Source organism: Ceratotherium simum, chromosome 26 (genome assembly GCF_057802395.1).
Source record: "Ceratotherium simum simum isolate JZ-2026a chromosome 26, ASM5780239v1, whole genome shotgun sequence".
NCBI classification, from domain to species: Eukaryota; Metazoa; Chordata; class Mammalia; order Perissodactyla; family Rhinocerotidae; genus Ceratotherium; species Ceratotherium simum.
The window spans coordinates 13314503-13341035 of record NC_141925.1 but is presented as its reverse complement, the minus strand read 5'-3'; the positions used below and the strand labels follow the sequence as shown (position 1 = coordinate 13341035).

Below are 26533 nucleotides of genomic sequence, written 5' to 3'. Positions count from 1 at the left end.
CATAGCACGGAAAGTGTCCTAGCAAAGAGGAAGAAAGTAATGGTTCTCCTCCCGAAGCTGGTGATGGAGTTGGGAGGGCCGTGCATTGCTTCCTTCCTTCTTCTATTCAGCAAATATTTACTGAGTGAATGCCACGTGGCTGGCTCTGTGCTGGGTGCTGGAGATGCGATGGTGTGCAGCTTGCAGTCCAGGAGGTAACACTGAGGCTGAGCCCAGAGAGAGGAGAGACAAAGGCTCTGGGAAAACTGGGGAAAGGTGTTCCAGGTCGAGGGAACAGCACATGTGAAGGTTCCAAGGTGGCAAGGTTTTCATCATCATGAAACAGAGGTGCATGGTATAGTGACTAATGTTTATCGAGCACCTACTATATACCAGGCACCGTGCTAAATGCTTCAACTGTGTTATCTCACAGCGAACCTATGAAGGAGCTTCTATTACAGCCCCATCATTTTGCAGATGAGGGTAACTGAGGCTCAGAGAGGTTAAGTGACTTGCCCAGGGTCACACAGCCAGGAAGTTGCAGAATGAAGGTTCAAACCTAAGTCCCCGGTGCTCAGTTCTGTACCCTCAACCACTGCCCTTTACTGCCTCCAGGTTAAGGACTTGGGGGAGTGGTTTGGGCTGTAAATGACACCCACATTCTAAAAAGGGCAGGACAGTTGGCAGTGGCATGGCCCTGGGAAGAGTTGGGGGTGGAGTTGAGACCTGAAGGACATGTAGGGCTTGGTTGGCCTTCATTGAAACAATCGCTCATTTCTTGCGTGCTTACTCTATGGGAGGCCCCGTGTTGGGGACCAGGACAGACAGCCCCGCCCTGGAACAGCTTTGCCACCCACTCAACAAACGTCTCCTGAGCATCTACTGTATGCCGGCCTGTGCAAGGCCCCGGTCACGGAGACAAGGGAAGCACTGCCTCTGCTCCAGGGAAGCTTTGTAATTAACTTACCCCTCAGGCATTCATTTAGCAAGCATTTAGTGAGCGCCTACTGTGTGCCAAGGCTCATGCAGGCTTGAAGAGGAGGAAGAGGGGCTCTCCGCCCTAGGGCTCTTATAGCTGGCATTGGCAGGATGGGTGGGAGGGGGCTCCAGGCAGACAGTGAGCCCATCAGGCTGGGTGCGGGTCCTGCCCCGCATACCTCTGCGGGAGCCTCATCCTCCCGACATTGCTCTCTCCTCCCGTAGGGTCCAGCAATACCAGACTGCGTGTAGTTCACCCGCGCGCCCTGCGTCCCAGTTTTCTGCCTCTCGGTCTTTGCCCTGCTGCCTTCTAGGCCCCTGCTACCTCCGGAGCTAGTTAACACCCTCTGTCTGTTAAGACTCAGAGCAGCGAGCTCCCGCCCCTGGAAGTCTCCCTGACCACCGCCATGTGGGTTAGGGCCGTGCCTTCCCCCCCGGCTCCATCCTTGTTCTTATGATGTTATTGTCAAATGTCCTTGTCCCCCTTCTGGTCTGTGAGCTCTTTGAAGGTAGGAGCTCTCATTGGTTGATTGAACTCCAACATCTAGCACAGACCTGGTGTACAGTAGGCGCTCAATAAAGAGCTGATGAATGTTTAGACAGGCCTTATGTTGACCTCAGTCCTGCTCTTCTTAGGGGAATAGGGAGAACCTGGGGGATTATTTCCTCCTTCCGCCACCAATCCTGTACCTTTTGAAGCCTGTCTTTCTCCCCCCAACCCGGACCGGTCACACGTCATTGTCCCCTAGCGGATTGAGGACCCTCCCACTCTCCAGTCAGCTGCAGCCCTTGACTGAATGGCCTTTGAGGGTGGGGCCTTGTGTATTTTGGTCTTCTACTACAGCCCAGCGCATTGCACAATGCCTAGGACATACACACTGAATGAGTGAATGAGTGAGTGAGTGAGTGAATGAGTGAGTGAGTAAATGAGTGGGTGAATGAATGAGTGAGTGAGTGAATGAATGAGTGAGTGAATGAGTGAATGAATGAGTGAGTGAGTGAGGGAATGAGTGAGTGAGTGAGGGAATGAGTGAGTGAGTGATGGAATGAGTGAGTGAGTGAATGAGTGAGTAAATGAGTGAGTGAATGAATAAGTGAATGAAGGAGTGAATGAGTGAGTGACGGAATGAGTGAGTGAGGGAATGAGTGAGTGAGGGAATGAGTGAGGGAGTGAGGGAGTGAGGGAATGAGTGAGGGAGTGAGTGAATGAGTGGGTGAGTGAATGAGTGGGTGAGTGAGTGAGTGGGTGAGGGAATGAGTGACTGAGGGAATGAGTGACTGAATGAATGAGTGAGTGAGTGAGGGAATGAGTGAGTGGGTGAGTGAGTGAGTGGGTGAGGGAATGAGTGGGTGAGTGAGTGAGTGGGTGAGGGAATGAGTGAGTGAGGGAATGAGTGAGTGAGGGAATGAGTGAGTGAGTGAGGAAATGAGTGAGTGAGGGAGGGAATGAGTGAGTGAGTGGGTGAGGGAATGAGTGAGGGAGTGAGTGAATGAGTGGGTGAGGGAATGAGTGGGTGAGGGAATGAGTGGGTGAGGGAATGAGTGAGTGAATGAGTGAGTGAGTGAGTGAATGAATGAATGAGTGATGGTTTCTGTTTCTGTTTCTGCAGGAGGGGCATAGGTCGGACAGCCTGATGGCCGGTGCTCACTCCAGGAATGGGCGGAGCTGGGCTTGGCACCGTTGGGTCTTGCTTGGTGACTTTGGTCGAGTCGCTTACCCTCTCTGGTGTTTGGTTTGCCTGGAGTGTGACCCAGAGAGGGAACGTCTCCTCCTCTTTAGTCACTTTTGGGGGGGCGACAGGCTTCATGGCCGTCGGAGCCTCGGGCAGCGCTGATGTATGGTTGGGGGGAAGCAGTTCCTGAGGGACGGGTGGAGCCTGTCTCCTGAGCCGTGACCTCGACCCGCGGGAAAATCCGACGTCCAGGAAGGAACACTCGCAGCCAGGACAGCGCCTCCCCTGTGCACAGCGTGGCGGGATTTGCAGAGGGTCTTCACGCCCCTTTCCATCTCCTGATTATTTCCAGATGCTGCTAGGCACTTGGTAGGGCAGGACAAGTATTTTTTTTAATTGTGGTAAAATCTATATAACGTAAAATTTACCATTTTAACCAGGTTAAAGGATGCAATTCAGTGGCATTTAATGCATTCACAGTGTTGTTCAACTATGCCCACTATCTAGTTCTGGAACGTTTTTATAACCCCGGAAGGAAACCCTGTACCCGTTAGCAGTCACTCCCCATTTTCCCCTCTCTCCGGTCCCTGGAAACCGGGGTCTACATTCAGTCTCTATGGATTTGCCTGTTCTGGACATTTCATATAAGTGGAATCCTACCATACGTGAGCTTTTGTGTCTGGCTTCTTTCGTTCAGCATCACGTTTCCAAGGTTCATCCATGGTGGAGCGTGTGTCAATACCATTCCTTTTTAAGGATAGCTGGGTTTATCCCCATTTTACAGGTGAAGGAGTACTTGGTTAATGGTCCAGAGTATGTGGTCTGGGGTAAACAGTCGTGATTTCTAGTTCCGAATTTCCCACTAGCTGTGTGACCTGGGTGACAACCTCACCAAACCTCAGTTTCCTCGTCTGTCAAATGGGCAGCGGGGAAATCAGTGTCACTGTCACAGAGTAGACATGAGGATTAGATAAGGAGATGCCTGTGACGTGCTCAGCATACAGTAAGTGCTCAATAAATGTAGCTTTTATTTAAGCCCATGGGGCTCGGAGAGGTGAAGTGACAGTGGGAGAAGTGGAGCTGGGATCTGAACCCAGAACTGTTTACCACCACGCGCTTATAAACTATACCAGAGATGGCCTAGAAACCCGCCCTTGCTCCTCTTCCCCCAGACCTGGAATATCAGTGATGCCAAGGGGCTCCCACTAGCACTCGGAGCCTCAGTTTTTCCATCTCTGAAATGAGAACACGAGCACATCTCTGTAGTAGTGCTACTGTGAGAATGGAGTGAGCAAGTGCACACAGTGGTGCTCAATAAATGCAGGCCGTGATGGGTGTTCTCACGCCTGGACCCCGGGGGCTGGATGTCCGAGCTCTCCCTCGCCCCGCCGTGTTCTGGAAGTAAGCCTGGGTTCTCTGTTCAACAGACGTACTCCGGCCTCTTCTGCGTGGTGGTCAACCCTTACAAGCAGCTGCCCATCTACTCGGAGAAGATCATCGAGATGTACAAGGGCAAGAAGCGGCACGAGATGCCGCCCCACATCTACGCCATCGCCGACACGGCCTACCGGAGCATGCTGCAAGGTGAGCTGGCCCGGGCTTCCCCTCTGGGCGCTCCGCGGGGAGCGCTCGCTCCGCCCGGCCCCTCCTGTCCTCCTCCCTGCCGTCCTCGCCAAGAATGTGGGGTTTGGCAGGCGGCGCTGGGCCGCAGGGGCACTGTGACTGAAAAAGGGAAAAAGCAAGCCGATCGTCTGTGTTGGCGGCCCGGGAGGGTGAGGGAGGGCAGGGAGCTTGGGCAAATACGGGCATGGGCCTGCTCCGGCTCCTGCTCCGGCTCCGGCTGCCCGAGGCCCCGGCCAGGCCAGCTGTCTGGGAAATGGTCTAAGGCTAGTCACTTCGGAAGGGAAGAGGGTGGGTGACAGCCCTGGGGCTGAGCCACCCAGATCTGCTTTTGCAGCTGTCACTCACTCCCTGTGGGATTGTGGGCACATGTCTTCTCTTCTCCAGCCTCAGTTTCCTCATCTGTAAAAAGGGGATGATGGTATCCATCTTGCAGCTTGTTGTGAAGATATAACGCAGGCTTTTCTAAACTGAAGACTTTTGCATATTACCTCCATGTTTATGTTTTATTATTATTCCTATAAACCTTTTATTGAGGTAAAAAATACATACAGAAGAGTACATAAAGTGCGCAAACTTAAAGTGTCCAGCCTAAAATTAATTTTTACATATGTCTACAGTCATATAATCAACACGCAGGTCAAGATGTAAAATATTTCCGGAAAGTTCTCTCATGCCTCTTCCCAGTCAATACCTCCTCAACACCCCCCAGAAGTAACTGCTGTTCTGACTTTTCTGACTTCTGTCACCATCCATTAGTTTTGCTTGTCCTTAAACTTCATATAAATTACATCTTTATATTATTTTCTTAATATTTTTCTTATAAGCCTCCCCATTCCCAACCTATTTCAAACTAAGCGGAAAACAGCAGTATACTATACTAGTTAGGAGCGTGAATCCTGGAACAGGGCTGCCTGTGTTCAGATTCCAGCTCTGGCACTCACTAGCTGTGTGACTTTGAGCAAGTTACTTAACCTCTCTTTGCTTCTAGTTCCTCATTTGTAGAAGAGGCTTATAATAACTGTGACCTATCGCATGGGGTTGATGTGAGGACTAAATGAACTACTGTGGATAAAATGCTTAGAGCAGTGCCTGGTATTTGGTCAAAATTCACTAAGTGTAAGCTATTATTATCATGGACGTGCCAGCTATATATATATATTTTTTCTAATGCACATTGAAAAGAACATGTAAGTATAAGGGGCCAGCCCCATGGCATAGTGGTTAAGTGCACGCACTCCGCTGTGGCGGCCCGGATTCGGATCCCAGGCGCGCACTGATGCACCGCTTGTCAGGCCATGCTGTGGTGGCGTCCCATATAAAGTGGAGGAAGATGGGCACAGATGTTAGCCCAGGGCCAATCTTCCTCAGCAAAAAGAGGAGGATTGGCATGGATGTTAGCTCAGGGCTGATCTTCCTCACAAAAAAAAAAAAAGAAAGAAAAGAACATGTAACTATTAATAAAAATTATTGATCTGAATGGCATCTAAACTCACCTCACCACACTGTAGCGCACATGGACTTAGGGTACTTACTGTGCTTTATGTAGTGCCTGGTGTGGCAGAAAACTTGAAAGGTAGAAGTTTGTCGTTCTTCTTCTACCTCTATTTGAGGGAGGGCTTCTTCTCAGCCTCTATTTGAATAGATCTAGGCACAATTTCCCTTCTACACAAACACCCACGTTCACTCCTTTTCCATCTTCAACACAAGTCTGTCGGGTAGAGTCAATGTTACCACCTGCAGTTTACAACAGAGGCAACTGAGTCTCCGAAAATGCCTGGAAACCCAGGGCATGACCAAGTGAGGCTTATCCCGGGAATGCAAGGCTGGTTTGATATTCAAAAATCAATCAATATAACCATATAAGGAAGAAAAACCACAGGATCATATTAATTGATGCAGAAAAAGCATTTGACAAGATTCAACATCCATGCATGATAAAAACTCTCAGAAAACTAGGAATAGAAGGAAACTTTGTCAACCTGATAAGTGGCATCTATGAAAACCTATATCTAACATTATGCTTAATAGTGAAAGTCAGTGCTTTCCCCTAAGATGAGTAACAAGAAAAGGATGTCCACTGTCACCACCTTTATTCAGTATTGTACTAGAAGTTCTGGCCAATGCAATAAGGCAAGAAAAAGAAACTGGGGCATCTCTAAATTGTGACCTTTTTCTGTTGGAGTCCCTTGGTCCTCTCTCAGCAAATCCCTTGGCCTCAGCAGAGTTGAGCCCATGCTTTCTTCATGAATGTTTTGCATGCACAATAAAAAAGGCAGCAGCCATCCCAGTATTATCAATCTTTGGGAAAGGATGAGAGGATTTTTTTTCCTATAAATTGGTCTGGGCTTGAGATACAGTTCTTCTGTCCTTACACTTGGGAAATGGCAACAGAAAAGGACTTTGGCAGTTTTAAAGCTGTGCGCAATTGTTCCGTGAGTGTTCACTGTGAATCGTCCAGAGGTTGTAAACCAGCAGCTGGTTGGCTGGATCCAGCCCTCAGGTAAGGTATGGTGTGCACAGAGTTTTAAGGATACTTGAATTGGTCACTAACTTTTAAAAATTGGGAGATTGTACCTAAAAAACCAGATTTCTAGGTTGTTTTGAAAATATTGGAACATCTGGCAACACTGGGCCTGTGTTCCCATGTGTCGGCTGCCTCTTTGGAGGGGGTGTGAGTTCTACAGCTCCCCAGTCCTCACCTGGCCTGGTGCACTCATTTGTGTTATCTAGCCCCTGTATTTGACTTTGCAGCCCCTGGAATAGCTACCTCCAAGAGTGTCCTGATTTGGGAATTGAGAGGAGCCCAGTTCTGGAAGCTCCTGTGACAGGGATCCTGGTGTGCCTAGGAGATACCCCCCAAGGTAGAGAGGCTCAGGCATAAGTGCCCCAAGTTACTGACAGGGTTAGTGAAACCCCACAGATATGACCCAAGCCACGGCAGACATGGGACTGCCATCGCCTCTGAAGACCAGCAGATGGGGCCTCGCATGAGGGTGATGGAGACACAATCTCAGGTTGTAAAGTGATGACTCTTGGAGTTAGGTATATATGTAAAGAAAGCAAGCAAGAAAGAAAATCCTTTGTGGTCTCCCTTGATGGAAAAGTATAAAGTAGTGGTTCGTGCACCTCTTTGGGAAGCTGAGCATCAAAAAGTTATGGTGTTCATATCATTTGGGGTGCTTTTGATTACAAGAAGCATAACAACCAATGAGAGTGGCTTAAACAGCAAGAGTTTATTACCTCATATAACAAGAATTCTGGACGCTGATGATTTCAGGGTTAGTTAATTCAGCAGCTCAAAAAGAGACTTCTATGGGTTTTTCTTGCCTTCTTCCTCTGGTCACAAGATGGCAGCCATAGCTCCAGACATCACATCCTCATGTGATAATATCCAAAAGCATGAAGGAAGTGGGGAGGTAGTTCTTTTCCTAAGTCTCTTTTTTTATCAGGGAGGAAAACCTTTTCTAGAAACTCCATAGCAGGCATCCCTTATGTCTCATTGGCTAAAATGTGCTCACATGTTAGCCTCTAAACCAATCATTGGACTGGGATGTTCGTGATTGGTTTGGACTATTCCTGGTTCTTTCCTGGATCTGAGGGAGCTCCCACTAAGCACATTTTATCTCAATAGCAGGATGAGAAAAAATTCCATTAGCAAAGGAGAAAGGGGGAGTGACAGGTAAGCACTGTCACAGTGCTCTTAAAATATCCATGTGTGAACTTAAAAAACTTTAATATTATATATTCACTCTAGAAAAATTAAAACATATATTTAAGCAAAAGAGAACATACCAGCACCCACAATTCTATCCCAGAGATTAGCATCATTAACAGTTTGGTATGCAAGCTTTCATACATTAACTGAGCTGAATGGCATGAAATGAAGGAGGTTTTGACTATCTGAGAATAATCGGTTCCAGAAAAAAATCCCTGAAAACGGGGACCAAAGTTTCACCGTAGATGGTAAGGGGGAAAAAAAAAAGGTTTGACTGAGCTTGAAGAATGACATTGCAAATTATGAACATAGGTTTATTTTATTTTACATGTAATAGGAAGTTGGTTGTAATTGCAACTAGATGCTAATTCTTAGATTGAGTATAAAATTAAGGATATTTTTTGGGCTGGCCCGGTGGCGCAAGCGGTTAAGTGCGCGCGCTCCGCTGCGGCAGCCCGGGGTTCACGGGTTCGGATCCCGGGTGCGCACCGACGCACCACTTGTCAGGCCATGCTGTGGTGGCGTCCCATGTAAAGTGGAGGAAGATGGGCACAGATGTTAGCCCAGGGCCAGTCTTCCTCAGCAAAAACAGGAGGATTGGCATCGGATGTTAGCTCAGGGCTGATCTTCCTCACAAAAAAACCCAAAAACAAAATTAGGGGTATTTTTTTGCCTTAACGTTTCTTTGGACAGAATCATGTGAGAGCACAGTGCAACACTCTATATGTCATGCCTGATTTCTGCAGCGTGGGCTAAGAGGGTAATTTTTGCAGACATAATGGAGGGAACAGCAGGTTTCCCAAGGGCTTCTGTTACTTCTTCAGTGTTTAGCACAATCTGTCAAGGCCCCTATTGTGTTCGTGATGACTGTCTAATATTCGGTTGTGAATTGACCTGACGTTTTTCGTGGCCTCTCCAAGCTCAGTGACTGTGTGACACTCAGCACCTTCAGGGAAATCCACAGTTTTACAGACCTGCCACTTTTTGTGTTTGTACCACGATGGTGGATGTTGACACCCCATCATCGGCAGGGTGAAGGCATCGAGTCGGTGGGCGGCAGGTGCAGGCCGGAGAAGGATGCTTTCGTGGGGTCTGATTTCCTAAGCGGTCAACTCAGTGAAAAATATTTTTGTATTGGGATAACTTTTGCCTCCTTAGACGACCTCCCAACCTTGGGCAATGATGTACTTGATGACAGGGACTCCCTGTGTTTAATACATTTCATTTCATTTAGGCTCTCTGTTTTAACACAAAATTATATCGTGGAATAGAAAATTGCTTACAAATGTTGACACTTTCTAAACCTTGAGAGAAAACACAACCGTGAGCACACAGATCCATAAAAGATAAACTCTTTATTTAGTTGAAATGTCATCAAATCGGATACGTACGCATTCATTTTGGCGTTACCTGATGCTTTCTGGCAAACTAGCGATGATAGACTCCAATGAAAAAAATCTCCAAAAAAAAAAATCATGGGGAAAACTGTAGGCTTGGGAAGAATGGTTTTTTCCTCTGTGAAGTGGGAATGTGGTTTTTGTGAAGGAATGCGTAGGCCCAGTTTGTGACCCCGTTGATGAACGTTGCTCTCCCAGGGTATAAAGTCACTCGGCTGGGATCCACCCTGAGCTGTCTGTCTCGTTGGAGATGTAAAGCTGGCAGCTGTGGCCTCCTCAAGTCCTCAGTGGAACAAGTTGGAGAGTGAGGAGGAGGAAGGGTTGGGGAGGGATGGAGACCACATTCACTGAATAGAGAATGAGACATTTAAAATGTGTTACGTGGACCCTTACATTCCCGAGGACCCACAAACTGCATCCTCATCTGCCTCTTCATCGGTGTCTCTCCAGCACGTTTCCTGGTGCCTGGCATGTAGTAAGCTGCCCAGTTAATGTTTGTTGATGAATGAAGAACTATTAGAGTCGTTTAAAGAGAAGAATTGACCAGGGTCAGGATGAGTGGGGATTTACAAGCCTTGAAGGATGGTTTACTAAGGTGGGAGAAGGGGAGCTGGGATGGTGTGGAGGTGAGAACGGTGTGCTGAGGATGGCGGGAGCCGGCCTGGAGGTGCTGGCCTGTGGACTGTGGTGGGGAGCTCAGGGTTCCCGGCTCAGCCCTTTGCTGCCTCAGGGGAGTTGGGAGTACGGGGAGATTTTGGAGTTGGGAGTATGGGGGAATTTTCTAAGACGTGGTTCACCACCACCTGCCCTCCCAAAAGGAAGCCAGACACTTGGGGGGAGAAGGAGATAAGAGAAGTAGGCATTTTAAAAATGTATCTTATATACGTATGTAAATTATCTAATATATATGGAAATTATGTCATGTTTACCTTTTAAATTTCCCATGCTTTTTTGTTTGTTTTGGGAGAGATGATAACATTCAATTTCAAAAGGCAAAAATTCTCACTTCAACCCTGGTGCATCAGGCCCCTAGTTCACCCCCCCAGAGACAACCATGTTTCTAGGTTATTAGGTATTCTCCTAGAGATGTTTTTTGCACGTGAACGCAGATAGATATCTGTTCCCCCCCACATGGTAACATTCCATATACACTGCTCTACACTTTGCTAGAATGTTGCATGTCAGTGCCTAGAGGGATTCCTTGTTCCCTTTATAAATTTTAGTTTTGGTTTTTATTAAAGTTATACGTGAAGATGTTTTAGAGTCAAATAATTCCTCAAGGCTTGTTAAGAAAAATTGCTCTCCTTTGCTGCGTCTCTAATTTCTCCTTCTCCGGGGGTAACCATTGTCAACTCTTTTAACTGACTTTTTGGTATTCACCTCTGTAATCTCTAAAACGCTTGATTATATTGCTGATATCTTACTTTTTTTCCTCAGTTGTAGGTATTACTTATTGACCTTTAGTCATGGAAAACGAAGATTTAGCTCACTTCCCCCATTGCTCTGCGCCTACTGCCTCCTCCCAACACACACACACAACATACACACACACGCACACACACACACACAGCATACACACACAGCATACACACACACACACAGCATACACACACAGCATACACACACACACACAGCATACACACACACACACGCCCTATCTCACAGACTCCCCGTCTAGTTTTATACTAATTTTGATGAAGTCTATATTTAGAGTTTACGTTACTATGACAGTGTAGATGCTCCTCACAGCTGAGCTCTGCACTGTCTTGTGGTAATTTTCCTGTACAATTTGTTCTTTTCCCTGGAGTTAGCGATTGCCTTTTGTTTTCCCCCAACTTGGTTTTCTATGTACTTAATCACTAATTTGACCCCAAATTCTCCTTCTAACTGTGTGAATCTCCTTTTAATATGTCCAGATATGTGTTGAGAATCCTGTTGACATCCTCTCTTTGCAGGTGATTGCCACTGGAGCCTTCTGACCTGCCCCCGCTACCCTCTATGACTGGTAGCTGACATCTGGGATCTTCCTCCTCGTCCTTGGAATTCCCTTCAGTGCTATCATGGTGGAGTTCTTGTTCCCTAGTTTCCATGTCATCCTCTTCCCTGATTTACTCTCCTGTTTAAATGGAGCATCTTCTCCAGTAGCTTCTCAAGGAAGAAAGTATGTGAGGCGAATTGAGATCTTGTGCATCTGAAAGAGCTGATGCTTCTCTAGTATTTAAGAGATAGGTTAGCTGGGTCTAAAATTTGAAGCAAGAAATAATTTTCTTTCAGAATTTTTAAGGCATTGCTTCATTGCCTTATAGCTTCAGTTTCATTTTTGAGAAGATAAAAGCCAAGCTGACCCTTAATCCTTTGCGTGTGACTAGTTTTTTTTTCTTCTTCTTGGGAAGCTTTTAAACTCTTCTTAATCCCCCTGGTCATGATGGTATCTGGCACGGGTCTGTCTTCACTCATTGAGCTGGAGACTTACTGGGCCCTCTTACTCTATAAACTCATGTCCTTAAATCCTGGGAGATTTTTGTGAATTATTTCCTTGGTAATTTCTTTCTCTGTGTGTTCCCTATTCTGTTTTCCAAGAAGTCTTATTTCCGTAATGGAACTCCTGGACCGTTCCTATAATTTTTATCTCTTTCTCTTGTCTTCTGATTTCCTTATCTTTTTTATTCTCTCTTCTGGGCAATTCGACTTTATCTTACAACCTTCCATTGAGTTTTACATTTCTGCTATCATATATATGTGTATATTTTTATTTCTGAGAACTTGGTTTGTTTTTGAATGTTTCTTTTGTATAGCATTCTTTTTCCGTGGCTGTGGTGTCCTTTTTCTTGGAGGATACTTCTCCATGGATGGTCTCTGTTTTCTTCAAGGTGAATATTTTCCTATTTATTAGTTTTTACTTCTCTCTCTCACGTGAGTGGCTTTCTTCAGATGTCTGGTGATTCTTGGCCGTCCATTCATCTGGGATAGTTGAGTTCTTGGGCGCCAGAAAGTTGATGGAAGCTCTGTGCTTGCAGAAGCTGCTACTCAGCTTGGCCACAGTACGATGGAGCCGGGCTGTTCCACTGGGGCACCTCTGATGTATCCTTCAGTCTTTTTTCTTGGGCTGATCCAATTCTTCAGAGAAGACTTGTGCAATCTTCTGCCTGGAGGGTAAAGTTCCGTCTCCCATCATTTCGAGCATCTAGTTGAGAAGAGGCTGAGGGTTTCAAAATTCAAGATGAAATTTGCATGTTATCCTCCTCCTTTCAATGTGGTCCCTGGTATCCCCAGAGCAGAGACTCTCTGTTTAACCCTCTCCAGAGAATACATCTGCCACCTGCTGTGGGAAGGGCAGTCACTTGCCCTTGTAGAAGGGCACTTGTAGAAGATATCTGGAGTGTCTAGCAGCTTCTAAACACTTTCAACCAGTCCTTATGCTTTTATGTCCTCCTTTGTGCTCTCTGCCAGAGGCCCCTGGTCCTGCCAGTTCCTGAGGTTTGGGCTGGGGGCAAGGGGTTCAGCTTGCTTCTCAGGTTCCCCCACGGCCGCCTTAGACTTCTCCGTTCTTGGGACTCTCATCACTCGTCCTGTTTTCTGGCTTCCAAAGTTGTGTTGCTGTTGTCCTCTCCAGTTCATTTGAACTGGTTCATATGTTTTTGAAAATCCCTTGACTGTCATTTTAGTAATGTTTGGGGAGGGAGGAGAACTAAATGCATGTGTTCAACCCACTATCCTTTGATGGAAATTCTCTTGTGCCTTCTCTTCCAAAGAAGTAATAATGATGGTGGTGGATTTTTATTGCGCGCTTCCTATGCACTCAGGGCTTTGCGGGAATATTCTCAATTAATCCTTACTACAAATTTACGAGCTGGGCAGGATCAGATTAGGACCTTTAAAATGAAGCCCTGAAACTGTTATGATGCCCGCATAGCTAATCCAGAATAAAAACAATGCTAAATTATTTTCCCCCCATAACATTTGCCTTGATGGTTTTTATGAAATAGCAAATACTGAATCCTTTTAAAATTTTTCTTCATCTGCCCGTTCCTTCCTTGATGTGTGTGTGTGCACGTGAGCCTATGTTTACGTGACTTGTCAGATAATCCGACGCTGGAGGCAAGTGCTATTATTATTATTCCCCATTTTATAGCTGGGGAAACTGAGGCTCAGAGAGGTGAAGAACTTGCTAAAGGTCACGTAAGTGTCAGAGTCGATTTGAACCTGGTTTACCTGACTCCAGAGCCTACGGCTTGCCTGGTCGGTTGGTGGCCCTGAGCTGCTGCGCACAGCGCCCCTGTAGAAGGCTATTTGCTCCTGTGGGTCTATCTTACATCTCAAGGTGTTGAAGGCTCGGAGCTGGGGACGCTGGACTTAGCTGACTTCGGTAAATTAACATGATGAATGTGGGAAAAGCACCACTACAGCTTTTCTGACAAAACCACTCGGATCCGCCGCCTCCCCTCCCAGGGTCACCGGTGGGGGTGGGGGCTGGGGGTGAAAGGCAGATAAGAGTTCATTCTGATGTGCTGAGAGCAGCCGTCAGGGTTTGTCACCCTGTACAAGATAGGGACTGGAAGTATTTTGTCCTCACCTAATTAGCACCAAATGGCCACTCTCGAGGGATTAAAAAAGAAACAACAGCTGGCCTTTATCAGCTCGGGCTCTTGGCTGAACCCTCTTCCAGCTGAAGAGAAGTCTGGAAGGTGGGATGATCCAAACTCCGCTCTCCGCTTTGTGAGTTCCCACACTCAGTTGCATCCGTCTGTCCCTGGTCGCCCATGCTCGCTGAACTTTCTGGAGAGAGCAGAAGGGCCCTGATGTCCGCTGGGCTCACGGCTCCATAAATCCCACATGGCTCGGCCCTCGCCAGCACCCTGCAGGATGGCACCCTGCAGGGCAGCCTCCCCGTTTGACAGACTGGAGAAATGGAGGCTCAGAGCAAAGTGTCGAGCCTGGAGACATCACCTTCGGCGCCCTCGAACATTTTATCTTCCCTCCGAGGCAGTGTGGCAGATAGTGGAGTGCTGTTGCCCCCATTTGACAGATGAGGAAACCAAGGGCCCGAAAGGCTGAGGGACTGGCTTAGGCCTTAAACATCAGCACCACGCTCTAACCAGCTGAGCTAACCGGCCAGTTGATAGACCTTATAATTAGAAAGGGTTCGACCTTGGCCTAACACCCTGTCCTCCTGGGACAGAATCGCTGCCATCTAGAACACTTCATGGCTCGCTGTTTTAGATGACCGTGGTGACGGTGACAGTAATACAGATGATAATAATAGCAATTATTGGGCTCTTACACTTGCCGTGGGTAATGTTAAGCTCATTGTATATCAGTCTCATTTCGTCATTTTCGTATCCTTGAAAGGTATAGATTTTCATCCCTATTTTCCTGGGAGGGAAACTGACACTCTTAGGTGCAAAGTGTCTTGCCCAAGAGGGGAGCCAGGAAGTACTTCCAAGTCATTTTGCTGCCAAGACTGTGTTCCTCCAATGCGTCCCCAGAGAGGGGGCCGGCTGCGTGCTTCTCTGCCTCGTGGAGATTTTGCAGCAGCTCTCGGCCCTGTGTCTGGCCCGGGGGTGGTGAGGGCTGATGGTGGCTCCGTCCGTCTGGCTCAGCCTTCGTGGAAGCACTGGGAGGAATCGGTTGGCGCTCTGATTAATCATGAGAGGCTCACGTCTTTGCCAGGAGCTGAGGGATGGCGGAGGATCATCTGATTCTGATGAGGCCGTTGTGGACTGCCGTGGTGTCTTACAGGGCTGGGAGAGTGCTAAGGAGAATTCATCTTTTTTAACAAGTGGTGAATATTGAGTTGAAGAAGCAGACACGCTGATGGGAGTGGATTTGGGAAGCTTCGGCTGACTCTTGGCGACGTGTTCCTCGAGGACTGCACGTGCTCCAGCCTCCTCCCTCTGGGTCCTCCCAGCCTCGAAGGATCTGGCTCCCCACTCCCTTTCTCATCCAGCAGTGTTGACTGAGGACCCACTGTGTGCCAGGGCTGCTCTAGGCACAATCTAGTGGCAGGGGCAGGTGTTAATCAGATCACCCTACAAATACATGTGCTCTGGAGGGGAGGTCCAGGGAGCTGTGAGGTGGAGCCCTGGGGGCCTGTCCTAGCCTGGGAGGGCAAAGGAGGCCTCCTTGGGAGGTGACATGCAGACTTAACTAGGGAGCTGGATATGGGATCCATCAGGCTGATGGGGCTGGAGCGGAGAGAAGGAGAGAGTGTGAGAGGTGGGAGCCAAGGACCAAGAGGCCACCAGGAGACCATTATGTGGGTCTTCCTGTACTGCAGCCCCCTGAGCTGGTCAGTTCTGCTATTAAAGATGCCAGAGCTTCGTGTGAGTCTGGAAAATTCCTGGTGGCGTCCAGCACAGCCTGCAGGGTATCTCTGCCTACCCAGAATCTCTCCTTACCCAACGCTGCTGGGGGAAAAGGGTGGGGACAGGAAGGCAGGAGAAAGAGAAGGGCTCTGACCTCCACGGCGGTGGTTGAGGGCATGGGCTCTTGAGCTGGGTTCAAATCCTGGCTCTGCCAACGCGCCCACATCTCTGTGCCTCAGTTTCCTCGTTTGTCCGGTGAGGATAACAACTCTGCCCACCCCAGTTGTCGTGCGGGCTGATTTGGATGGTGCCTTGCCCCACAGTGCTGGTCAGGTCAAGTGCAGCAGGTCGTAGCTGTCATCTGTGGAGGGACCACTGTGGAGGCCACCACTGACATTCCCCTCTGGTCTGGAACTCTCTGAGAGCCTCCTTCGTGTGCGGCATTAGTGGGGAGCTGCTTTCTGCAGGCAGTGGAGGCTGTGTCCTTCAGTCCTCACTGGCCAGAGTAGTGGTGACCCTGAAGGGACGCAGGCCTGGCACCTCCCTCTCGCCGGGTCCCACGGCAGCCTGGCACAGGAAGGACGGAGGACGAGCAGCGAGCCCGGGGCTGCTCTCAGCCCCAGCTTGACTTTCTCCTTTTATGGTCAGCCTGCGGGCCTCTGGCTGCCCAGCCATAAACCATGAGCTCCCATTTGGGATCGGGCTGAAATAGCCTGTCTGTGGGGGGCTGGGCGGCTCCTGAGAGTCTTCAGGCCTGCCGTGAGGGAGGGCCCGCCCCGCCCCGCCCGAGGAGCCCTTCATCTCCTCTGAAGGCTCACCCGCAGACTTGAGCATCGAGAAGGAGGAGAGAGAGGAAAGGTTAGGGGTGGGGTGTGAGGCAGGGTGAACTCCAGAGGGAGGTGATGCTGGAGGCTGCCCCTGGGCTCCAGCCTCGCAAATCTCTGGTCTGTCCTTCCCACCTCTGACCTGCCGTGTCCCAGGCCCTCTGCTTCGGAGGCTCTGCCTCCTCCGTGTCTCCCCCTGGGGGTTCCTACACATCCTGCTCAATGCAGCTCAGTTGTCACTTCAGCTGTGAAGACTTCCTGTCTCTCTCAGAGAGCATCAAAACCAGCTCTTCCTTCCCTCTGACTCCCACCCTGGATCCTAAGCCTCTCAAAGGCAAAGACTAAGTAGGTCTTAGTGAACGTTGTGTTTCCAGTGTCTGGCACATAGTAGGGCCTCAGGACTTGTTTGCTGAGCGAATATGTGAATAAGTGTTTACCATTGTTTCTATCTCCATTGAGAGAGGTTGAGAGATTGATTCAAATCAGCCAGCATTCCCTAGTATGCGTCAAACATTGTTCCTGGCACCTGGGATCAGGCACAGCCCTGACTTTCAGGGGCTCACAGGCTAGTAAGAGAAGGCTTAGAAGCAGTTTTGGAAACCTGATAGATCTGTGTGAAGTTTAGGGAGTCAGATCTCTTGATTCAGAGATGGGGTAAATTTAACATAATTTTTTAAGGAAGCTTTATTGTGGTATAAGTTATATATCATAAATGAATCCACTTCAAGTTTACAATTCACTGATTTTTAGTGAATGTATAGGGTTATGCAGCCATCACCACAATCTAATTTTATATTTATATCACCCTAGAAAGAAATCTTGTGCCCATGAATATCACTCCCCAATCCCACCCCCAATTCCGGGCAATCACTACTCTACTTCCTGTCTCTATAGATTTGCCTCCTCTGGACATTTCCTGTAAAGGGACGAAGGAGGCAGTGTGTGGTCCTCTGTGACTGGCTTCTTTCACTGAGCATCATGTCTTCAAGGTTCATCCATGTTGTAGCCTGTATCGGTGCTTCGCTCCTTTTTATGGCTGAATAATATTCCATTGTGTGGAGCGCATTTTGTTTATCCATTTACCAGTTGATGGCCATTTTTATTGTTTCTACCTTTTGGCTATCATAAATAGTGTAAAGTGACATAATGTTTACTAAGATGGAAAAGAAAAACTCTGCCTGTCATATCATAGATAGATGGTTATTACTATTCCAAATAATCTGTACACTTCCCCGCTAAAAGGTGAAACAGTGATCACAGTGAGGTTCACTGCTACAGTGGAGGGAACCTTTGTACTATGAGAGCCAGGGCCACCACCAGGCCATGTGGCACCTTTATAGAGTTAGACAAAACCACCCCTTTCTCAAGGCACTTTTCCTCTGTCTGCTGGAAGAATGTTGTAATAAATATACAAATCTACAATGACCAGCATGAATGGTTTCCTCTAGAGTTATGCAGTGTACAACTCATACCACTGTCCATGGCAGCCCCAGAGGGGATGTGCAGTAGAAAGGCCCTCAGCTTAGCTCTAGGGAGGTATGGAGTCAGAGAAAGTATCCTAGAGGAGGTGACGCCCAAGATGACATTTCAAGAATGGCTTAGGGTATATACCCCAAAGAATCGAAAACAGGTACTCAAACAAAAACTTGTACATGAATGTTCATAGCAGCGCTATACACAAGAGCCAAAAGGTAGAAACAACTCAAATGCCCAGCAATGGATAAATGGATAAACAAAATGTCGTATATCCATACAATGGAATATTATTCAGCCATAAAAAAGAATGAGGTACTGATATATGTTACAACATGGAGGAACCTCAAAAACATCATGCTAAGTGAAAGAAGCCAGACACAAAAGGTCACATATTGTATGATTATGTGAAATGTCCAGAATAGGTAAGTCTAGAGGGACAGAAAGCAGATTGGTGGTGGCCAGGGGTTATGGGGTGTGGGGAAGGGGGAGTGACTGCTTAATGGATATAGGGTTTTATTTTGGGCTGATAAGGATGTTTTGGAACTGGATAGAGATGTTAGTTGCACAACATTGTGAATGTGCTACGTGCCTCTGGATTGTTCGTTTTTGTGTGGTTAATTTTATGTTATGTGAATTTCACATCAATGGACAAAAAACAGAAGAAAGGAGAATGGATTAGGCAGGAAGAGAAGTAGTGGAGAGGGCCCTCTGGGGAGAAGCAGCAGCGTGTGCTAAGCTTGGAGGGGGAACTGCTTCGCACATTCGGAGAACTCTGCTCTCTTGTGTCAATGACCAGTGTCCGTGTTTATAAGAGAAAGGGGAGGGAGATGGAATCCAGTGGAAATTCCCGGGAAATCAGTTTCCTGGGCTCCACAGGGGTCAGCAGGCAGTGCCCACACCAGGCCCTTCTGACATAACCAGTGCTCTGTAGCTTCCCACGCTGGGAGGCCGTGTGTTTCCGATGGGAATGTCCCAGGCTGGAGGCCCCCAGCACGGAGCCGCCCGGAGGCTTCCAAGCCTTCCCCCGGAGCCTGCTCCCTCTGCTGGGGACCCTTGGGGAGAGGCCCCAGGAGCAGCATCTGACCCCATAAATCTCCTGTGCTCCGGCCGAGGCTTCCCAAGGCTGCTGGGAAAGCCTGCCTCTCTCCCGGAAGCAGATGGATCAAGATAGCCTGTCCGTCCATCAGTCTCAGAATCGGTCCTCAAAATAGTGGAGGTTGTCTGGGCCAGCCCTGGGGGGTTCGCTCTCTGCCTGGTTCTCACCACAGGGTGCTCAGTGCCTCCATCCCTCGCTCCGCTGCCCCTTCCGGAATCAGTTTTGAACAGGCTTCCCATTTTGCTCTCTTCTCAAGCAGATTCTCCCACTGGGCGCATGCGGGAGGCACAGGCATCCATCCCCTCAATCCCAGGTCAAGGAGCTGGTGTGGTGCCAACGCAGGGCACCCTCCCCCGCGGATTTCCCATACACAAGGGTGACGCTGGCTCTGTCTCTCTCCAGAGCGTGCTGGGAAGATTATAGTTTTATTGTTTTCTTCCGATTTTTATCCTGGAAGGAAGTGCCACCACTGCACGGGAGTGGATTATCTGAGGAGGACAAAATGATGCCCCAGAGCGAGGCCTTTAGAGTCAGGCAGACCCTGGGTTTGAGTCCTGGCCTGCCACTTACCAGCTGTGTGACTCTGTCCATTTTCTAGGGCTGTCCTACAATTTGCTGTAAACTTGGTGGCTTAAAACAGCAGGAATTTGTTCTCTCACAGGTCTGGAGGCCAGAGGTCCGAAATCAAGGTGTTGCAGGGTTAATTCCTTCTGGAAGCTCGGGAGAATCCGTCCCAGGCCTCTGTCCCGGCTTTCGCTGGTGGCTGCTATCCTTGGCGTTCCTTGGCTTGTAGAGGCCTCATTCCAATCTCTGCCTCTTCCTTCACGTGGTGTCTAACCTCCCTCTCCTTTCTCTTATAAACACGGCCGCTGGTTGGTGATTTAGGTCCCACCTAAATCCAGGATGATCTCACCTCGAGATCCTCAATTACATCTGTAAGACCCTTCTTCTAAATAAGGCTGCATTCTGAGCTTCTGACTGGACATATGTTTTGGGGGCCACGATTGAACCCACCGCAGTGACCTTGGGCAAGTCGCCTCACTCCTGTGCTCTATTTTTCTCATCTGTGAGAGGGAGGCGATGCCGGTGCCCTCCTCAGGGGCTGCTGTGGGAATTACATGGGTCCTCCAGCCCAGAGGGGCTCAGCAGGCCTGTGGCCCAGTGAGCACCTCAGAGGTGGGCGCCTCTGGGGGGATGTGGGTGGGTGGCTGTTCCTTTTCTCTCTTTCCTAAGCTTTATGGTCATAATGGTTTCCTCAAGAGCAAAAAACACTATTTTTACATTGACCATTTTTGGTGGGACGAGGGAATGGTTATACATACTCACAGCACAGACATAAACAGGGTAGAAGTTGATGGAGTGACAGTAGGTCTCCCTCCTGTCCTGATTCTCAGTCCTCAGACGCTCTCCTCAGGGACAGCCGCTGTTGGCTGTTTCGAGAGTGGCTCCACAGTATATCTGATGCCTATAAAGTATTTCAGGATGTGTGTGTGTGTGTGTGTGTGTGCGCGCCTCTTTTTTTCTTGTGAGGAAGATTGGTCCTGAGCTAACGTCCATGCCCATCTTCCTCTATTTTGTATGTGGGATGCTGCCACAGCATGGCTTGATGAGAAGTGCGTAGGTCCGCACCCAGGATCCGAACTGGCGAACCCCGGGCCACAGAAGCGGAGCGGGCAAACTTAACTGCTATGCCACCGGGCCAGCCCTGCCTGGTTCTTTTTAATGGCTGCCTAATGTGCCATTATATTGCCATGCCAGAATTTATTTAACTAGTCTTCTGTTGATAGACTGGTTAAATGGTTTGTTTTGCTATTACTGATATTGTTGCAGTGACCAACTTGTGTGTCTGTCTTTGGGCACATGGGTGGGTGTGTCTGATGCGTTCTTGAGGGGTTGTGGAGCAGCCCAGGAGTCGTAGCAGAGGGCGGGAATCAACACAGCTGGACTGGATGATGGGACTGTGTGGTGATGGAGAGCTCTGATGCCGAAGGAGGGTGCTTGTCTTTCTGTCCTGTGTGTTCCTGTGGCCCTTCTCCCTGCAGGGGCATTCCCCAGGCCCTCAGTTCAGAAGTCAGACTTGCCTGAGCCTCCCCCAACCCCCTGCACACAGCCCCCCGCAGGTAGCTCTGGCCTATGCTACCAGCTTGAGGTGGAAAAAGTGAGAAGGAGAAAGAGGAATTAAATAGCCTTTGGCTCTTCTGCCTTTTGTCCTGAGGATTTGGCTCAAGCAGGCCACCATAATGTCCATCTGTAATCTGAGGGAAAAGAGAGATAATTGATTAGAGGTGGGCCTAGGATCCATGGAGCTGGCCCAATCATCTCATTCATCTTGCCCTGGGGTGGGCCGGATCTTCTTTATGTGATATAAATCCCCCCACCTCTAGATATCGTCATTACTCTCCTCCCTGGTCCCCAGTGATACACAGGCATGACCTTCTCCAGTCCCATCCATCCTCCCATCCATCCATCCATCTATCAATCCATCCATGCATCCATCCATCTATCAATCCATCCATGCATCCATCCATCCATCCATCTATCAATCCATCCATGCATCCGTCCATCCATGCATCCATCCATCCGTTCATCCATCCTCCCATCCATCCATCCATCCACCCATCCATCCATCCATCCATGCATCCATGCATCCATGCATCCGTCCATCCATGCATCCAACCATCCATTCATCCATCCATCCATCCATCAATCCATCCATGCATCCATCCATCCATCCGTCTATCAATCCATCCATGCATCCATCCGTCCATGCATCCATCCATCCATCCTCCCATCCATCCATCCATCCATCCATCCATCCATCCATCAATCCATCCGTGCATCCATCCATGCATCCATCCATCCATCCATCCATCCATCTATCCATCCATCCATGCATCCATCCATCCAGGCATCCATCCATCCATGCATCCATCCATCCATCCATCCATCCATCCATGCATCCATCCATCCATGCATCCATCCATGCATCCATCCATCCATCCATCAATCCATCCATGCATCCATGCATCCATCCATCCTCCCATCCATCCATCCATCCATTGATCCATCCTCCCATCCTCCCATCCATCCATCCATCCGTCCATCCATCCATCCATCTTTCTGTCTAACAGATATAATTGAGCACCTCCTATGTGCCAGGTACGGGAAATACAGTGTTAAACAAAACAGACAAGCCCCCTCTTCCCCAATAAAGCTTGCTTTCTAGTACAGGGAGACAAACACATGAGGTCATTCCAGATGGACCTAAGTGGTGTGAAGGAATAAACAGGTTAATTGCCTGCATGCCCAGAGGATGTGGCATGCACCCCTGTGGACAGAGAATTAGAAAAGGCCTCTCTGGGAGAGGAAGCCTCTGAGATGATGGGAAGGCGTCAGCCATGGCAAGAGCTGGGGAGAGAGTGTTCCAGGCGAAGGCCCTGGAAGGGAAGAGTGTGTCCTCTGTGAGGAGCAGGCAGCCACTGAGGAGCCGAGGGGGAGCGGGTAATGAGAGAATGGTGCCAATGGGGCAAGCGGGTGGGGGACACATCGTGATGGATCTCGTAGGCCATGGTGAGGAGATTGGGGCTTGCCAACAGGTTTTGGCAAGAGTGTGGCATGATCCAGCTGTTTTAAGAAGGTTCCTCTACTATAATGCAATACACCTCACACTCATTAGGATGGCTGTTATAAAAAATAAGAGAGTAATAAGTGTTGATGAGGCTGTGGAGAGACTGGAACCCTGGTGGATTGCTGTTGGGAATGTAAGGTGGTACGGCCCCTATGGAAAACAGTATGGCGACTCCTCAAAAAATTAAATGGAGTTACCATGTGATCCAGCAATTGTGCTTCTGGCTATGTACCCACAAGAAGTGAAAGCAGGGACTCGAACAGATATTTGCACACCCATGTTCGTAGCAGCACTGTTCACAATAGCCGAGAGGTGGAAGCAACCCAAGTGTCCATCAACAGATGGATGGATAAACGAAACGTGGCATATGCATACAGTGGAATATTATTTCGTCTTAAAAAGAAAGGGCATTCTGACACATGCTACAACAAGGGTGAACCTTGAGGACGTTATGCTAAGTGAAAGGAGCACTCACAAAAAGGCGAATACTGTATGATTCCACTTACATGAGGCACCTAGAGGAGTCAGATTCATAGAGACAGAAAGTAGAGTGGTGGTTGCCGGGGGCTGTGGGGAGAGGGCCGGTGGGGGCGTAATTGTTTAATGGGTATAAAGTTTCAGTTTGGGAAAATGAGAAGAGTTCTAGAGATGGACGGTGGTGATGGTGGCACAACAATGTGAACGTGCTTGATGCCACCGAATTGTACGCTTAAAAATGGTCAAAGTGGTAAATTTTATGTTATGTATATTTCACCACAATTTAAAAAATTCGCATGAAAAAAGGAAGGCCTCTCTGGCTGCCCTGTGCAAATGGTGGGGGCGTAGGAGAAGCAGGGAGACTGGGGAGGGGGATGCGGGCCAGAAGTGATGGTTCTTAGACGGGTGTGGTAGTGCGGGTGGGACAGTTTGGAGATCCGATTCTTGGGAAGCAGATCCTTCCGTCCCAGAGGCCACTTCATGCCCTGGTTTCCATCTTCTCACCTTAGCACAGCTGCTTCCCTGGCCTGGGAAAGAGGCCTCCCTCCTTCCCCTGGCTGGTCCCTGCTGGTCTCCCTAAGCTGCCTTGTCCCCCAAAGCCTTCCCTAATCCCCCTGGAGCCTGGACCCCTCAGGACCCGTGTTCCGTTTCCTCTGCACTGTCTTACACTCTTCCTCTGTACTTGGAAAAGCAGAAAGAGCCCAGGCTCTGATACACGATGCCTCAAATCCCAGGTCGGTCACTGAAGTGCTGTGTGACTTTGGGATACCCAGCCTCAGTTTCCTCAACCCTAAAAGGGTCAGGATTAAAGTCCACACGTGGGCAGTGCCTGACAGTGTCTGGCTGATAGTAGGTGTTCAATAAATAGTAGGTGTTCAAATCCTACCTCATCCACTTACTAGCTGTGTAACTGTGGGCAAGTTTTAAAATTTCTCCATGCCTTGGTTTCCTCATCTGTAAAATGGGGATAAAAATAGTCTATCTCATAGGATGTGTGAGGGTGGAATGAGTTAGTACAGGTAAATGTTTAAAACAATGCGTGGCACAGAAGGGGTGCTATGTATTAGACACTATTAGGTGGTATTTTCAGGACCTGGGGTAGTGCCCCATACCTGGTAGATGCCCTGAAGGTATTTGAGTGAATGAGTCAATTTTTTGTGTGTATATTGAACTTCCTCATCCAGAAGCTCATGTCTTGTAGGTTTGCGGTTGGCCTTTTTGAAACCTCACCAAGCTAACTTTCTCTGTGTCAGGGGCTCAGGGTTTGGGGGCTGGGGGTCCAGAAACTAAGGGAAGCAAGGTCAAGAACTAGATGCTTCTGCCTATGAGGGGTTCATGGTTCTGTGGGGCAGAGACACGAGCAAAGAGGGAAAAGCAAACCTGGGACAGAGCATTCAGGAAGCACAGGTGCTATGGGACTCTGGAGTGGAGTGTGGCGTCTGCCTTGGGGATGGGCAGGGACCCGTGACAGCTCCAGAATTTCTGTCTGGGAGGGGCTTGGAGGCAGCAGTTGGATTCTTTGAGGGGGGATGGGGGCTTTTTTTCTCTAGCAAGATCGACTATTTGCAATAGCTTGGGAGTGTTGATGGAGATTTACAGGCAAGCCATCCCCTGACTCCATCACTATGGGGAAGGCTTCCCGGAAGAGGTGTCATCCTTGGGACTGAGGGTCCAGGAAGTGGCCAGGAAAAGAAGAAGGGAAAGCCCTACTGTGCAGCAGGAACAGCCTGAGCAAAGGCAGCGAGTGTGTTCAGGGGTTATCGAGGTGGGGTTGCGGGGGCGTTAAGAGTGAGGGAGATGGAGGTGCCAAGGCTGGGGAGGCGGGCGGGGGCCAGCCACGGGAGGCCTTGGCTGCCAAGCTCAGGAGTTTGGGCTTTATCTAAGGGCACTAGGGGGCCGTGGATGGCTTCTTACGAACAGCTTTATTGAGATAAAATTTGCATACCAAAAATTCACCCATTTTAAGTGTAAAATTCAATGATTTTTAGTAAATTGACAGTTATTTATCACCACAATCCAGTTTCAGAACCCCAAAATGATCCTTCAGGCCCCACCCCCAGCCCCCGGCAACACTTGTCTGCTTTCTGCCTCGGTGGATTCGCCTATTCTGGACATTGCGTATAAATGGAATCATACAATATGTGGCCTTCTGTGTCTGACTTCTTTTACTTAGCATCACATTTTCAAGGTTGATCTGTGTTGTAATGTGTATCAGTACTTCGTTGTTTTAGGCCAAATGATGTTCCATTGTATGGCTAAACCACATTTTTTTTTGTGTGTGAGGAAGATCAGCCCTGAGCTAACATCCATGCTAATCCTCCTCTTTTTTTGCTGAGGAAGACCAGCTCTGAGCTAACGTCTATTGCCAATCCTCCTCCTTTTTTTCCCCAAAGCCCCAGCAGATAGTTGTATGTCGTAGTTGCACATCCTCCTAGTTGCTGTATGTGGGACGCGGCCTCAGCATGGCCAGAGAAGCGGTGCGTCGGTGCGCGCCCGGGATCCGAACCCAGGCCGCCAGTAGCGGAGCGCGCGCACTTAACCACTAAGCCACGGGACCGGCCCTAAACCACATTTTGTTTATCCAGTCATGAGTTGATGGGCATTTGGGTTGTTTCCTCTTCTTAGCTATTATGATCTGCTGCTGTGAACATTCATGTGCAGGTCCTGTAGGGAACACAGGACTCCCTGGGAGTCCTGTTTCAGGTCTCCCTGGGAGATTTCTAGGAGTGGAATTGCTGGGTCATGTGGTAAATTTATGTTTAACTTTTTAAGAAACTTCCAAAGTGGAAGACTGTTAAGTGGCAAAGTAACTGGACAGAAAGATCACTCTGAGAAGGCGTCTGGAGGAGGATCTGACAAGATCCAGGGAGAACTTTGATGAAGCGGGGATCCTGAAGGACTGAGTGTGGTGATGGTGGGCATGGAGCCAGGGAATGGACTTGAAGCATGCTTGCCGCTTTGTCATTACCAGTCAGCAGATATGATGCTCTGACTTCTCAGTTATGGTTAATTGGCTGACGATTAAAGGTGTTGGTAACCATCCCCATGTCCCCTGTAGGGGAGGAAATGGGCTCCAGAGCCTGGCTCCACCCCCTGAGGCCACTCTAAGAGTAGAAGGTGATCAGTAATGTCTGCTTAATCACGTTTAATCTCACGATGCCGTCTGTACCCGCCAGAGTTCTCTGGTGGTAAGCAACAGAGACTGACTCTGGCACCTTATATAGGAAAGGAATTTATGGAAAAGTATTGGGGAGCTCACAGATGGGGTGGGAAGACTGGGGAGCCAGCCTCCGAAAATGACAGAAACTGGGGCTGCTTGGGCTCTAGAAGCGGGAAGTGAGGCCCCTCGGGGCTCTGTCCAC

At 48.8% G+C, this 26533-nt stretch overlaps 1 protein-coding gene across 2 annotated transcripts in view; it reads left to right on the top strand.

The window, feature by feature from the left end:
- MYH11 (myosin heavy chain 11) overlaps positions 1–26533 on the top strand; it is a 125343-nt gene that overhangs the window by 22124 nt on the left and 76686 nt on the right. For both annotated transcript variants that reach the window (XM_004441840.2, XM_014796326.2), the window contains exon 3: positions 4058–4214. In XM_004441840.2, the coding sequence (XP_004441897.1) occupies positions 4058–4214 (157 nt within the window). The remainder of the gene's footprint in view (positions 1–4057; positions 4215–26533) is intronic.